The 13593-nt window shown below is 45.6% G+C and overlaps 1 protein-coding gene across 1 annotated transcript in view; it reads right to left on the bottom strand.

Annotated features, from left to right (window-relative positions):
* TEX10 (testis expressed 10) overlaps positions 1 to 13593 on the bottom strand; it is a 122943-nt gene that overhangs the window by 58523 nt on the left and 50827 nt on the right. The window contains exons 9-10 of the mRNA XM_082259524.1: positions 9002 to 9090; positions 7225 to 7358 (exon numbers count right to left, since the gene is read on the bottom strand). Coding sequence (XP_082115650.1) covers positions 7225 to 7358; positions 9002 to 9090 — 223 coding nt within the window. The remainder of the gene's footprint in view (positions 1 to 7224; positions 7359 to 9001; positions 9091 to 13593) is intronic.

Raw genomic sequence — 13593 nt, 5'->3', positions numbered from 1 at the left:
TATAAGAATAAATCGTAAAAAGCATAAATATTTTAACGGTTAAAAAAAAAAAAAAAAAACCTGTGCAGAGTAAGAGTACAATGAATGAGTAAAAGGTAATTTAAAAGAGACTACAGGAAAATTGAACTTTTTTTTCATTACGTTAATAAGAAATGTTAATGTAAATGAAAGAACCCAAGGCAATGATCAAAAGAAACTAGAGACAACATTCGGTTATCATTTGTCAATTAGGAGCATTGCTTGTATCTTGCCTTTGTGAAATGGCCCTGGGCTGAAATGTTTAAGAAGTAGCATGTGTTAGAGTGGATTAATACAAATTCAAATAATTCTAATTTTGTGAGGGTGTATGTGTGCGCTTGGGGAAAGGGGGGAGGGAATTAGCTTTCAGCTGACAGACATTCACAATATTTTATATTATCAGTCCACAGTCCCCTGTCCAACATATCACACTATGGTTTAAAAAATAAAAGGATATCTGAAAGGAAGATAACCAGTGATAAGGTAAATGATGTGTTGCTGAATCCTTACTTCAGAAATATTTTCTTTCCTAAAATGGGCATAACAACAAAAACATAAAATGGTTGGTTGCCAGATACAATAATTCGCATGGGCTCTTTTACATGGACGATGTTGGTTATGATCAGCAGGGGATCCATCAACAGATCACATGCTGAGTAAGAGCCGAACTGTACAGATGTCACTTCTGTAACATCCGTGTTTGTTCAGTTTTTTTTCCTAACGGAGATTAAAGGACCCATGTAGGGTCTATGGGCAGACGGATGTAAACAGATCTTTACGTCCAATTTGTCACTTCTAGGTTTGAAAAACTGGAAATAGAGTCCTTTAAAATAAATATGGGTTTGATCCCCCCCCCATGTATACTTACCTAGGTGGATGCAGCATCGGTCCGATGCTGCATCTGTCCCCCAGCGCCTCTACACTTGATCCATAGGAGATGTACAGCCAAATGTGCTTTGGCTGTAGATCTCCTTTAATGTTTTTTCCTGACCTTGATAATGAATTTGGAGGTAATTGGATGCAAACGGGGAGGCTCATCGGTTTACATTCCCTGCCCATAGTCTAACATCGAGCTTCAATTTAGATCCTCTCGAAAAACTGGCAGCACCTGGCTTTCAACAGCCAAGCCATTAAAACCAGGGACTGTGAAGCAGGATGGAAGATCAGCCCTTGGGCCAATAGGTCTTCTCTAAGAGGAAGTCGCCAAGAACATTGGCAACCAGACAAATTAGATCCGTGTACCAAGACCGGCCAAGCCAGTCTGGGGCCACTAGGATGACCGGAATTCCTCCAGCCTCGATCCTCTGCAGAAGTTTTGGCAGAAGTTTCAGAGAGGGAAAGGCGTATATCAGATGGTACTGGCCCCAAGGAGCAATCAGTGCATCTGTGGCGTCAGCTAGCGGATCCCGAGACCTTGCCATGAATATCTGCACCTTCCTGTTGAGGTGAGAGGGCAAGAGGTCCAACTCGGGGGGGTCTCCATCGGAGGCACAGCTGAAAAAACACCTCGGGGATGAAGTGACCATTATCCCTGGTCCAAGGCCTGTCAACTGAGGTAATCTGCTGCCATTTTTCCACCCCTGGAATAGGTACAGCAGAGGGAGCTGGAACGAAGCGTTCCACCCACCTTAGAATGTCGGCTACTTCCTGAGCCCCTAGGGCACATTCTGTGCCTCCTTGGTGATTGACATATGCCACGGCCGTGGCATTGTTTGATTGAATCCATAACAGAGCCTGATCGCCCCGAAGTTCCAGTACATTGATCGGAAGTCTAGACTCCTCCAGTGTCCAAGCCCCCTGAGCACATTTCGTGCCCAAGACCCCTCCCCACCCGGACAGGCTGGTATCGGTGGTCACCACCGTCCAGTAAAGGGGAAGGAAGGATTTTCCCTGCCGAAAAGCCAGAGAACTAAGCCACCAGATGAGGGATCGACCGACAACAGTTTTTCGTTGCCGATACCGAGATTTTGGCCATCGCATATCGGCCGACATAGGTGGATATTTTGTACATTTAAAGTTTTGCGTCCCTAATGCTGCAGACTCAGCCGCCATGTTTAGAGTTTCCCGCACTGACACCAAGTGTCTCCACCAGCCCATTTTCCCACGTTGCTGCAGACGAGGATATGTTGTGGTCGCCATCTGAGTGCGAGAACGCAGAACCCTCCAGGTAACCTGCGCCCTCGGCGGCCATAGCTACCTCAGAAACTGAGGATGCAGGAGAGGGCATAGGGCGCTTTTAAAAGTGGTATTTTTGATAACCATAACCACTTTTGACACCAGGCTTTCCAAAACTGCGGATAAGGCAGACAGGGGTTGCGACCCAGAGATCACCCTCGGATCCCTTTACTGGAGGACTGCGTTCCTTATGTGATATGCTTTTTAACAAGAACTCGTTTGTAAGCATTTTTAATCTTTCTACTTTTAAATAAATCATCCAAAGGATAATGCACTAGGCCTATGCGCCCCTGTGTTTGTCGTTGTCCCAGCAACCACAAGGAGGGGATCAGTAGGTGAAATTTGTTCCTGCGACTCCATTATGAACCCTGGAATAACGCAGTCACTTTAACCACTTAAGCCCCGGAGGATTTGGCTGCTAAAGGACCAGGGGTTTTTTTGCGATTTTTTACTGCGTGACTTTAACGGACAATTGCGCGGTCGTGCGACGCTGTACCTAAACGAATTTGATGTCCTTTTTTTCCCACAAACAGAGCTTTCTTTTGGTGGTATTTGATCACCTGTGCGATTTTTTGATCACGCGCTATAAACAAAAAAAGAGCGTAAATTTTGCAAAAATAACAATATTTTTCACATTTTTTTATATGAAATTCCCCCAAAAAAAAAGTAAAAATCAAAATTTTTTAACATTTTTCGGCCAATTTGTTTTATGCTACCTATGTTTGGTAAAAAAAAAAAATCGCAAAAAGCGTATTTTGATTGGTTTGCGCAAAAGTTATCGCGTTTACTAACAAAGAGAAAGATTTTTGTCATTTTTGGTGTTTTTTTTTTAACGCGTAATGGCGGCGATCTGCGATTTTTTTTTCGGTACTGCGACATTGCGGCGGACAGATCGGACCCTTGACTGACATTTTTGACACTTTTGGGGTTACCAGTGACATTACTGCAGTAATCAGTGCTATACATATGCACTGTTACTGCAAAAATGACACTGGCAGGGAAGGGGTTAACTTTATTGGACAGGGAGGGGTTAAGTGTGTCCTAGGGGCGTGCTTTCTACTGTGCAGGGACATTCCTATTGGTGTAAAAGCAAAGATCAACCGTTCTACATAGTAGAACGGTCAGATCTTTACTTTTACACAGGGAGAACTGACAGGCAGCTTGTTTACACAAGCTGCTCTGTCTTTCTCCCTTCACAGGAGCGATCGCAGTGTGACTGGCGGACATCGAGTCCGCCGGTCACACGCACTGACTTGCCTGTGAACGAGCCGCGGCGGGCGCGCGCCTCGGCGGGCGCGCGCCCGCCCGCGATAGGCTCGCAAGTCAGTGACAGGCGAGTGACGTACCGATACGTCACTCTGCCTGGCCGGGGCTGACCGCCGCAGTATATAGTCGTGCGGCGGTCGGCAACCGGTTAAGAAAACTGCAAAAAAACGGACCGCACCGCTGCACCAGCGGTACTACAAGTCCCAGCCACTAGCACTGCTGATAGCAGGGTGAACGAGGAAGACCTACAGGGACCCCAATATGCATACCACCAATCAATATGGAGAAGAACAGAAGCATTCTGCTATCAAAAAATATATCTTAACGAGAAGAAGAAATACCTGGGACATTCACTAGAGTAAAGGCCTAGCTGCTTCCTGCTGCCCAGCAATCGCGGACTCCAAGAAAATGGCCACCCAATGCATTCCTATGGGGAACCACAAAAACATGGCTGCCCATGCATTTCAATGGGGAAGTCTGCAAAGTGAGGTTCAACGATTCTACAGCAAATGTCTCCAGGACCCCCTAAGGGGTCCAAAACTATAAGTGGCATTGAGGGTTCCCTGCAGGGACCCCCATCAGGATTAACCCCCCCCTAGCAGATCCGCTATAGCTGCCTTGGGGCGTCCACCCCCCGAAGACCCCCGTCACCGACTGAGGTAGGGACTGGTGTGGAGGGAGGCCTTGGGCGAGCCTGGTACCTAACGAGAGGCAAGGGGTAAGGAGGGGTACCTGAGGGTCCAACTTTCCCAGGGAGAGGTCCACGTCCACCTCGAGACTGCCAGAGTTATGAAGGGAGGGGGGGAACATTTACTCACCATACCAACGATATCAGGTGGGCACCATTTCGGACAGACTGCCTCTCCGAGCGGGTTGTGGGTGCCGACAGCCAAGGGGTATGCTGCGACTCAGGCCAAACCAGGTCGTGTGCGTCCCAGCGAGGTGTTTCACTGGCGGGCCAGCCCCTGTCCACTGGGGCTCTGTCGTGGTGAGTCCTAGTGCTGGGCTATAACCTGCACACGCTCGCTGGCCGGGCTGGGAGACCTTAAGGATTTAGAATACCAAGTCCAAAACCCAGCCCGGCTGTTGATTGCAGTTCTCTCAGGAACATAACTAGCTAAAAAAAATTAAATTTTCAACAAAGGTTCCCTTTAACCACTTAAGCCCCAGGACTATTTTTCTTTACAAGTTAAAATCTGTATTTTTTGCTAGAAAATTACTTTTAACCCCCAAACATTATATATATTTTTTTAGGAAAGACTCTGGAGAATAAAAGGGTGGTCATTGCAATATTTTTTGTCACGTGGTATTTGCGCAGCGGTCTTTAAAACAAATTTTTTTTGGAAAAATTAAGAAAAATCACATTTCACTGCATTTAAAAAAAACTAAACAGTAAAGTTAGCCCATTTTTTTCTGTATATTGTGAAAGATGATGTCACGCCTAGTAAATAGATACCCAACATGTTACGGATTAAAATTGCGCACACCTGTGGAATAGCGACAGACTATGGTCAATAGAAATCTCAATAGGCGACGCTTTAAAATTTTTTAACAGTTACCAGTTTAGAGTTAGAGTTTAGCTCTTTTTTTTAAATTATTGCTCGTGCTCTGGTGATCGCGGCGATTCCTCACATGTGTGGTTTGAACAGTGTTTTCATTCGCGGCTCGACTTTCATATACGTTTTTTTTCGTGTGCGAGCTAACGGCGACGGGGGCGGCTAAAAATTTTTTTTCTCTATTTATTTTTTTTAACTTTAACACAGGTTTTTAAAAAAAAAAAAAAAATCTGATCACTTTTATTGCCGTCACAAGCAATGTAAACATCCCTTGTGACAGCAATATGCAGTGACAGGTACTCTTTATGGACCCTAGACCCCTCCACTACACTTCCATGTATTCAAAACAACGAAAACTGTATTTTTGAATACACTCCTTTTTTGAATCTGCTGCCTTTAGCAGCCTAGTAACCCGGACGTGACGTCATGGACGCCGCCTCCAGGTAACGTCATCGGAGACCCAATCAAAGCCGCATCCGGCTTAGATCGGGACTCTATCCAGCCATTGGACGTGCCAGCTGGTTGCTCGGGTCTCCCGGTGGGATGAGAGACCCGGGCAGAGCCGCGGGAGGCATCCCCTCCCGCTCGCCGGGGTAACGATCGAGCGGCTCCGGAGCCACATCGGTCATTATCGTCGGAAAGCCGACCACCGGCTCTAAACAACGGTACCGGGATGATGCTTCTAGCTAGAGGCATCATCCCGGTATAACCACGCAAATTTCAGCCGACGTAGATCTACGTTACTTTGCGCTAAGTGGTTAAAATAAAAAAGCAAGCTAAGACCGAAGTCCCAGGCCAGAATTAGGTTCTACTCCTAAACTAGGCAGAAACAAACTAAAGCCTATAGCAGAGTGTGTGGGTGTATGCCAGCAGGGACTGCTCCATAGGCATGGTAACGTTTTTCCTGCCTATTTTCCTACTACAGTGGGGGGCAGCATAACCAATGGAAAGAAGCATATGGAGCTGCGTCTGTCAATGAACGATAGAGAAATAATAGTGGCCACACAAAATATTGACACTTTGGCCCAATTTGGACATTTTGACTTAGGGGTGTACTCACTTTTGTTGCCAGCGGTTTAGACAATAATGGTTGTGTGTTGAGTTATTTGGAGGGGGACAGCAAATTTATACTGTAATACAAGCTGTACACTCCCTATTTTATATTGTAGTAAAGTGTCATTTCTTCAGTGTTGTCACATGAAAAGATAATAAAATATTTACAAAAATGTGAGGGATGTACTCACTTTTGTGAGATATTGTATGAGAAAAACTGGAAATGTGACATTTGAGCAGTATCTTTTCATCATTAACAAGCTCAGAATGAATTACGCTGTTCATTTTCAAGCTTCCTAATTAATAGAGGTAGCGACATGGGACGGACTCTTTCCCCTTGGCCGATCCCCTTTGACGGTGGAACCCTGCTAGTTTTGCAGAAAGTCATTTTGCCTCTGAAGTGGCAATAGTTGTTTATAGCCCAGCTGGTTCTTATGGTTAGGTCAAAATTAGGATTTCTGACAACAGCACATCATCCCAATTGCAGCAAGTTCAAACACACCAGGGTTGTCACACAGACAGTGCTGCTCAGTCCTGCTTCCCACCACAAAATTTGACTGACAGCAGTAGGAGCCAATGGCTCCTGCTGCTCTAAATCTGCCCAGTGAAAAGGGACAGAGTCAGTAGAGCCTCTGCTCTCATGCACATCACTGGATCAGGAATGGGCTCAAGTATAAGGAGGGCTAGGGGGGATTCAGACACAGAAGGTTTTTTACCTTAAAGCATAGAATGCAATAAGGTTAAAAAAAAAAAAACAACTTTAAGGCTTTAGAACCACTTTAGGAAAACAAAAAAATTGTGAAAATTGTGAAATGTGCCACGAGATTGGCACCGTTGTCATCGAACCCTACACCTGCATTCTACCTCTTGTGTTCCAGCGCTAATGTGAGTGAGCTCTTAGTTTAAAAAAGGAAAAAAAAGAAAGAAATCCTTGAACCCCAGCCTTTAAATTATGTTGCAGAATTTTCCTCACTTCTTACATGGTGGATTTGTTGTCACCTTGACTGTAAGTTTAGGCGTGGAGATCCAGTAAGGGAGCCCCTGACAGGAGACTTAAACCTTTTGCAAACATATATAATAATAATAAAAAAAAAAAAAAAAAAAAAAAAGGTTTTGGCTGGATTTGAAATACTTTTAAACAGAAAGATGGCTTTACCTGAGTAATTGTCCAGTGATGCGCAAAAAATGACTGCTCAGTCATATAAAGACAGACACGAGACACTCTTGTTTTGCTGAGTCGAGAAGTGAGTTTATTACTCTGCATCCAAGCTAACTTCTCTGTAGAAAACCCTATTGAAAATGAAAGAATAGTAAAAATAAAGTAAACATTGGCTTGTTTATTAGCTATACACCCAAGCTAAACTGACAGATAGACAGACAGTGGGGAAGTTAAAATGTTTTGCCTGAGATCATTTAATAATTCCAGGTACAAATGCTAGGAGTGTAAAATGGGCATCAGTTTTGAAGGAAAGATATTTTCAACCCCTGGACATGTATGGGGAGGAAAGGAGTGCTGGTAAAAAAAATATAGTCTGGTGGAGGGGCGTATTTGGGTACTATTTACTAAGAACACAGCATTTACTATAAAGCAGGCATCACTAAATGGTGGACTGCGATTCGAATATGGACGCAGGGAGGTCCTAGCAGCCAATCTCCAGCTTGCAGCTTCCACCCTCTGGCCAAACCTGCTGTGCCTCCTCCCCGTCTGTGTAAGGTAGGACAGGAGAGAGTGGGGTTCGTGATGTGAAGGGGCACTGAGGATATTAATGGGATCTCTGAAAATTGTAATAGAGGGTCTCAGAACAGATAATTAGGGGAGGAAGGGGGAGGAGGTCTGAGGAGGGTTAAGAGGGGGGCCAGAGACAGTAATGGGGAGGGAGCTCCAGACAGTAATAGGACGGGAGCGCTCAGGACAGTAATTGGAAGCGGCTAAGGACAGTAATGGGGGGGGGGGGGCCTAAGGACAGAAATGGGGGGGTCAGGACAGTAATGGGGTCACTGAAGGCTGCAATATGAGAGGTGGGCTGAGAATAGTAATGGGGGTGGACGACAGTAATGTGAGAAAGGGGGGGGGGGTGAGGACAGTAATGTGAGGAAGGGGGCTGAGGGCAGTAATGGGAAGGGGGGATTTTGATTTGAAGGGTAGTGACTGATGTGAAGGGGGGATTGAGGATGCTGATGTAAGAATAGGATTAGGATATTGGGCTCGATTCAGATCTGTGCATGCGAATATCGCGGGAAGGGCAGCCTATTTATTTTAATTGGCTGCCCTACGCATGAGAAACACAAGGAAAGAAGTCACAACCCTTTTTTTTTTAAATCACAATGCATCTAGCTCCATGGTCCTGCAGCACAATATGGTTTGGTATGCAAGGAAAATGTTCTGTAGGTGCCCAAGTGTGGGCACAGCGCATTTCTCTGTGGGTCCATAACGCATGCGATTTCGCACCTTTCCCAGCCACGGAGTTGTGAACCTAGCCAAAAAGAGGGAGAGCCTGTGATGTGAAGGATCTGACTCATAGCACAAACATGCGATTCGGACTTCTGCTGGAAAGAATATTTTACTGAATGGACCTCTGAATTTTAATTCAATACCCCTGCAATATAGTATGCCTTAAGGCTGAGGAATCCCTCAAGCACTTGTGGACAGAGGGCATGGGTAAAAGAAAGCACAGGAGTGTGGCTTATGGAACAAAGGCTTGTGTTCTAAAAATCTTTTGGTTTATGAATGTTAACAAAGAACAAGTATGGAGATTAGACTTTGTGACATTACTAGGATTTCATTTGCTGCATATGATTGTTCCAGGTCGATAACTCAGAGTGTGTTGGTAGCAGGACACAAACAGGCACCCAACATTTTCTGAAAAGAGTCAGCAATAGCAGCCCTCATAATTCTCACACTACCAGATTCAGTTTGTTAAAGTTCACTTTACCTATTAGTGTTGAGAACAGAAAACTGAAATAATCCACATCTTGCATTGTACTCTCAAAGACTGGGCACATCCAATTTCCGAAGGGAGACCTGTAACAAAATAACTATGGTTTGTTGGCTTTCAAGTCACATAGGCCTACCACATCGTAATCATTTTAAATTCAACTTGCATAGTTAGTGAGGTTGAAAAAAGACATCAGTCCATCCAGTTAAACCTATGATGTGTGTGTGTGTTTGCTTTTAACCGTACATTGTATACCCCTGTATGTTGTGGTCTTTAAGGTGCCCATCTAATAGTTTTTTGAAACTATCAATGCTCAGTGCTGATACGACTGCTTGCGGAAGAGAATTCCACATCCTTACTGCTCTTACAGTGAAGAACCCCCTGCGTATTTTAAGGTTAAACCACCTTTCCTCTAGTTTTAGTGAGTGGCCACGTGTCTTATTGTATTCCCTTTCTCTGAATAGGTATTTCCATATGCTAGGGTTGCCAGTACAGTATTTGTACATTGATATCATATCCCCCCTCAATCGTCTCTTCTCCAGAGAGAATAGGTTCAGTGCTTGTAGTCTTTCCTCATAGCTGATGTCCTCCATTCCCCTAATTATTTTTGTTGCCCTTCTCTGGACTTTCTCCAGTTTCAGCACATCCTTCCTGAGGACCGGTGCCCAGAACTGGACAGCATACTCCAGATGTGGCCGGACCAGAGTCTTGTAGAGCGGGAGAATAATCTCTTTATTTCTGGAGTGAATCCCCTTTTTTATAAATCCCAGTATTCTGTTGGCTTTACATGCCACTGCCAAGCCTGTTGTCTACCAGTACCCCCAGGTCCTTTTCCATCCTAGACTCACCCAGAGGTTCCCCCCATAATGAGTAGCTTGCTTTCTGGTTTCTGGCACCTAAGTGCATTACTTTACATTTTTCAACATTAAACCTCATCTGCCATGTAGTTGCCCACCCCATTATTTTGTTCAGGTCCGCTTGTAAGGTTTCCACATCCTGCCCAGAAGATATATTGGCATGCTTAGTTTAGTATCATACGCAAATACTGAGATTTTACTCGATATCCCCTCCTCTAGATCATTCATGAATAAATTAAACAGGATTGGTCCCAGGACAGAACCCTGGGGGACCCCGCATTCCACACCCGCCCAATCTGAGTACTCCCCATTAAATCATCACCCTTTGCAACCTCCCCTGGAGCCAGTTCTCTATCCAGGTACTCACCTTATGGTCCAAACCTACCTTCCTTAGTTTGAACAGTAAGCGCTTGTGGGGAATGGTGTCAAAGGCCTTTGCAAAGTCCAGATACACCACATCCACAGGCTTACCTTTAACTAGGTGGCAGCTCACTTCATCATAGAAGGTTAATAGAGTGGTTTGGCAAGAACGATTTTTCATGAATCCATGCTGATTACTACTAATAATACCATTTTCATTACTAAAGTCTTGTATGTGGTCCCTTAACATCCCCTCCAAAATCTTGCAGACTACTGACGTTAGGCTGACTGGCCTATAGTTACCTGGGATATATCTCTGCCCCTTTTTAAATATTGGTACCATGTTGGCTTTTTTCCAATCAGCTGGCACCATACCTATCTGTAAACTATCCTTAAAGATCAAGAATAATGGTCTGGCAATCACCTGGCTGAGCTCTTTAAGAACCCTCGGGTGCAAGCCATCCGGTCCCGGTGATTTATTTATGTTAAGTTTCTCTAGTTTAGTTCTAAGTCTATCTTCTGTTAGCCATGGCGGTATTTCCTGAGGTGTGTTTAGTTTGGCCTTACAAGCTGGGTTAGTGTAGCCCCCCAATTCTTTGTGAAGACTGAAGAGAAGAAATTATTTAACACTACCGCCTTTTCCCTGTCCTCTGTGGCCAAAACTCCCTTATCGTCTTTTATGGGGCCAATGTGTTCTGGCCTCGCTTTCTTACTGTTTATATACTTAAAGTGGAGTTCCACCCGTTTTTCCAACATTATAAAAATTGCTTTTATTCTCCAAATGATCACAGCATTGGCTGAATGTAATTGTTTTCCTATCTACTTAAAGGAAATAATGTTTTATAAATGACATTCTTCATAAACTAACCTTGATTTTTCCTCAGCAGGGGGCTCCCATCTTAATTGTGGGCGTGTGAAGCCCACATGTTACTACTTCCTACAATAGGTGCTGCTGGTTACCCAGCATGCACCTCCAAAGGAAGGTCCCACCCTGTTGTTATGGCAACACAGCTACTGCTGTGCTGGTCTCTGGTGAGAATTGAAATCACATGAATGTCTAATACATTGTTACTGTGGCTAACTTTGTTTATGTTAAACATACCTGTATCATATATATTATTACTATTATACAGGATTTATATCGTGCCAACAGTTTGCGCAGCACTTTACAATGTGAGGGAAGACAATACAGTTACAGTACAATTCGATACAGGAGGAATCAGAGGGCCCTGCTCGTTAAAGCTTACAATCTAGAAGATATATATATATATATATATATATATATATATAAGAGATCTATCTATCTATATATATATATATATTTTAATATTTTTATATATCCATTTATTTTTTACAGTATTGCTAATTTTCACTTGCAGCTGACGAAACAGATTTTCACTTAGCCCCGGTTCACACTTCTGCGTGTGTGGGGTTCGCATGTAATGTCGGAGCGCACTGCTCCGACATTACATGCGATCAGCTGTGCGGTGCGAGTTTAGCCATACAGTTTGTATGGCTAAATTCGCATCGCACCCGGAGCAAAGACGCACAGGAGGCATTTTTGCAGCCACATCAGGATCGGATCGCACAGCGGTTCACACTTGTGCGATCCGCTCCTGTGCGAACTGCACGATCGCACTGCGATCAAACTGGGGGTGTCGTTAAGATTACATTGACACCCCCAGCGTATCGCATATGGCAGTGTGAACTGCCGGGGCTGCGAATTCATAGCCTTCCCGCATCGCATAAATGTGAACCGAGCCTTCACCTTTAATTCCACCGTGAATTTTAAATGTACCTTGGCGCCGCGTGAGGGGGGGCGCACATAATCCTCTATCTCCCGCAAGCATTGCCGGGACAAGGCCATCCAGCGCCCAGGGCGAAGACACCAAACTGCACCCCCCCATAAAATTTCCCCTCCAAGCGCAAATTCTCCCCTCTTTAAATCCCCCCCCCCCTCCCAGCACAAATCTTCCCCTCCCCCAAATGTCCCCTCCTAGCATAAGTCCTCCTCCCCTCCTAGCAGAAATACCCATCCATTATCCCTACTAGCACAAATCCTCTCCCCCAAACCCCCCCTCCCCCCAAAAAATTCCCCTTCTTGCACAAATCCCCCCCTCCTAGGACAAATCCTCTTCCCCCCCCATCCCAAACCCCCCGAATATCCCGTCTAGCACATCCCACCATATTCCCCCGCCTAGCACAAATTCCCCCCCCCAATTTTCCCCACTAGCACAAATACCCCCAATCATCCCTACAAGCATAAATTTCCCCCATCCCCATTTCTAACAGCGCCATAATTCCCCATCCTAGCACAAATCCCCCCATCACCTCTTCTAGCACAACCCCCCCCCCCCCCCCAAATCCCCTTCCTAGCACAAATCCTCCCCCCCCCCCGTCCGTCCCCCCAGCACAAATCCTCTTCCCCTTATTCCTACAGCACAAATCCCCCTTCCTAGACAGAACCTCCCCCCCCCATTATCTCCACAGCACAAATCCCCCCTCCTGTTACAAATCCTCTTCCCTCCATCCCCACAGCAAAAATCTCCCCTCCTGGCACAAATTCTCCCCCCACAGCACAAATCCCTCCTCCTGGCACGAATCCTCCCCCCCCCCCCAGCACAAATCACCCCTCCTAGCACCCCCCTCCCCAATTTCCCTGCTAGAAAAAATGTTATCCTGTCACCTCTCAAATTTCCCATCCCAGCACAAATACCCCCCCCCCCCCTATATTGATCCAACCTAGAAGTAATCATCTTCTCCCCACCCCTCCTAGTACAAATACTCTCATTCCCCTCTCTCCCCCCCCTCCCTGGTGTCCCCAGTGCAGTTCTCCCTTCCCTCGGCTTGGCTGCAGCTTTCCTCCAGCAGGCAGACCTCAGATACAGCGCGGCACATTGATTTGTGATTCTCCTCTTCTGAGGCTCCTTCCTTCTCATCTTTATATGTCAGAGCAGAGGAGGAGCCTAGGGGAAGCCGATTTCTAAAGCTTTGCACGGACAGCTGGCGGGAGAGATGCTGCTGCAGAAAGGGGAGGAAGGTTGCGGCTCAGGGATGCCACTGGATGTCAGATCGGGACTTTACAGTATTTGTTACCCCCCTCTCCTTAAAGCAAACAATGTGTGTAGGGGGTGTAAGGGACACGTAATCAAACTCTGTATTGTCCCGATCTGACAACCAGTGGCATCCCTGAGCCGCGATCTTCTTCCCCTTCAGCACAGCAGCCGCATCTCTTCCGCCAGCTGTCCGTGCCAAAGGTTTAGCAATCAGCATCTCCTAGGCTCCTCTCCACTCTGACATATCAAGATAAGGAGGAGCCGAAAGAGGAGAAATCCCGATCTGACAGTCCCGATCTGATGAGTGCTACAGTAA

Source organism: Pelophylax lessonae (assembly GCF_965119305.1).
Source record: "Pelophylax lessonae genome assembly, chromosome: 5".
Taxonomy (NCBI): Eukaryota; Metazoa; Chordata; class Amphibia; order Anura; family Ranidae; genus Pelophylax; species Pelophylax lessonae.
The sequence above is the reverse complement of the archived record's forward strand: the minus strand, read 5'-3'. Positions and strand labels throughout refer to the sequence as shown.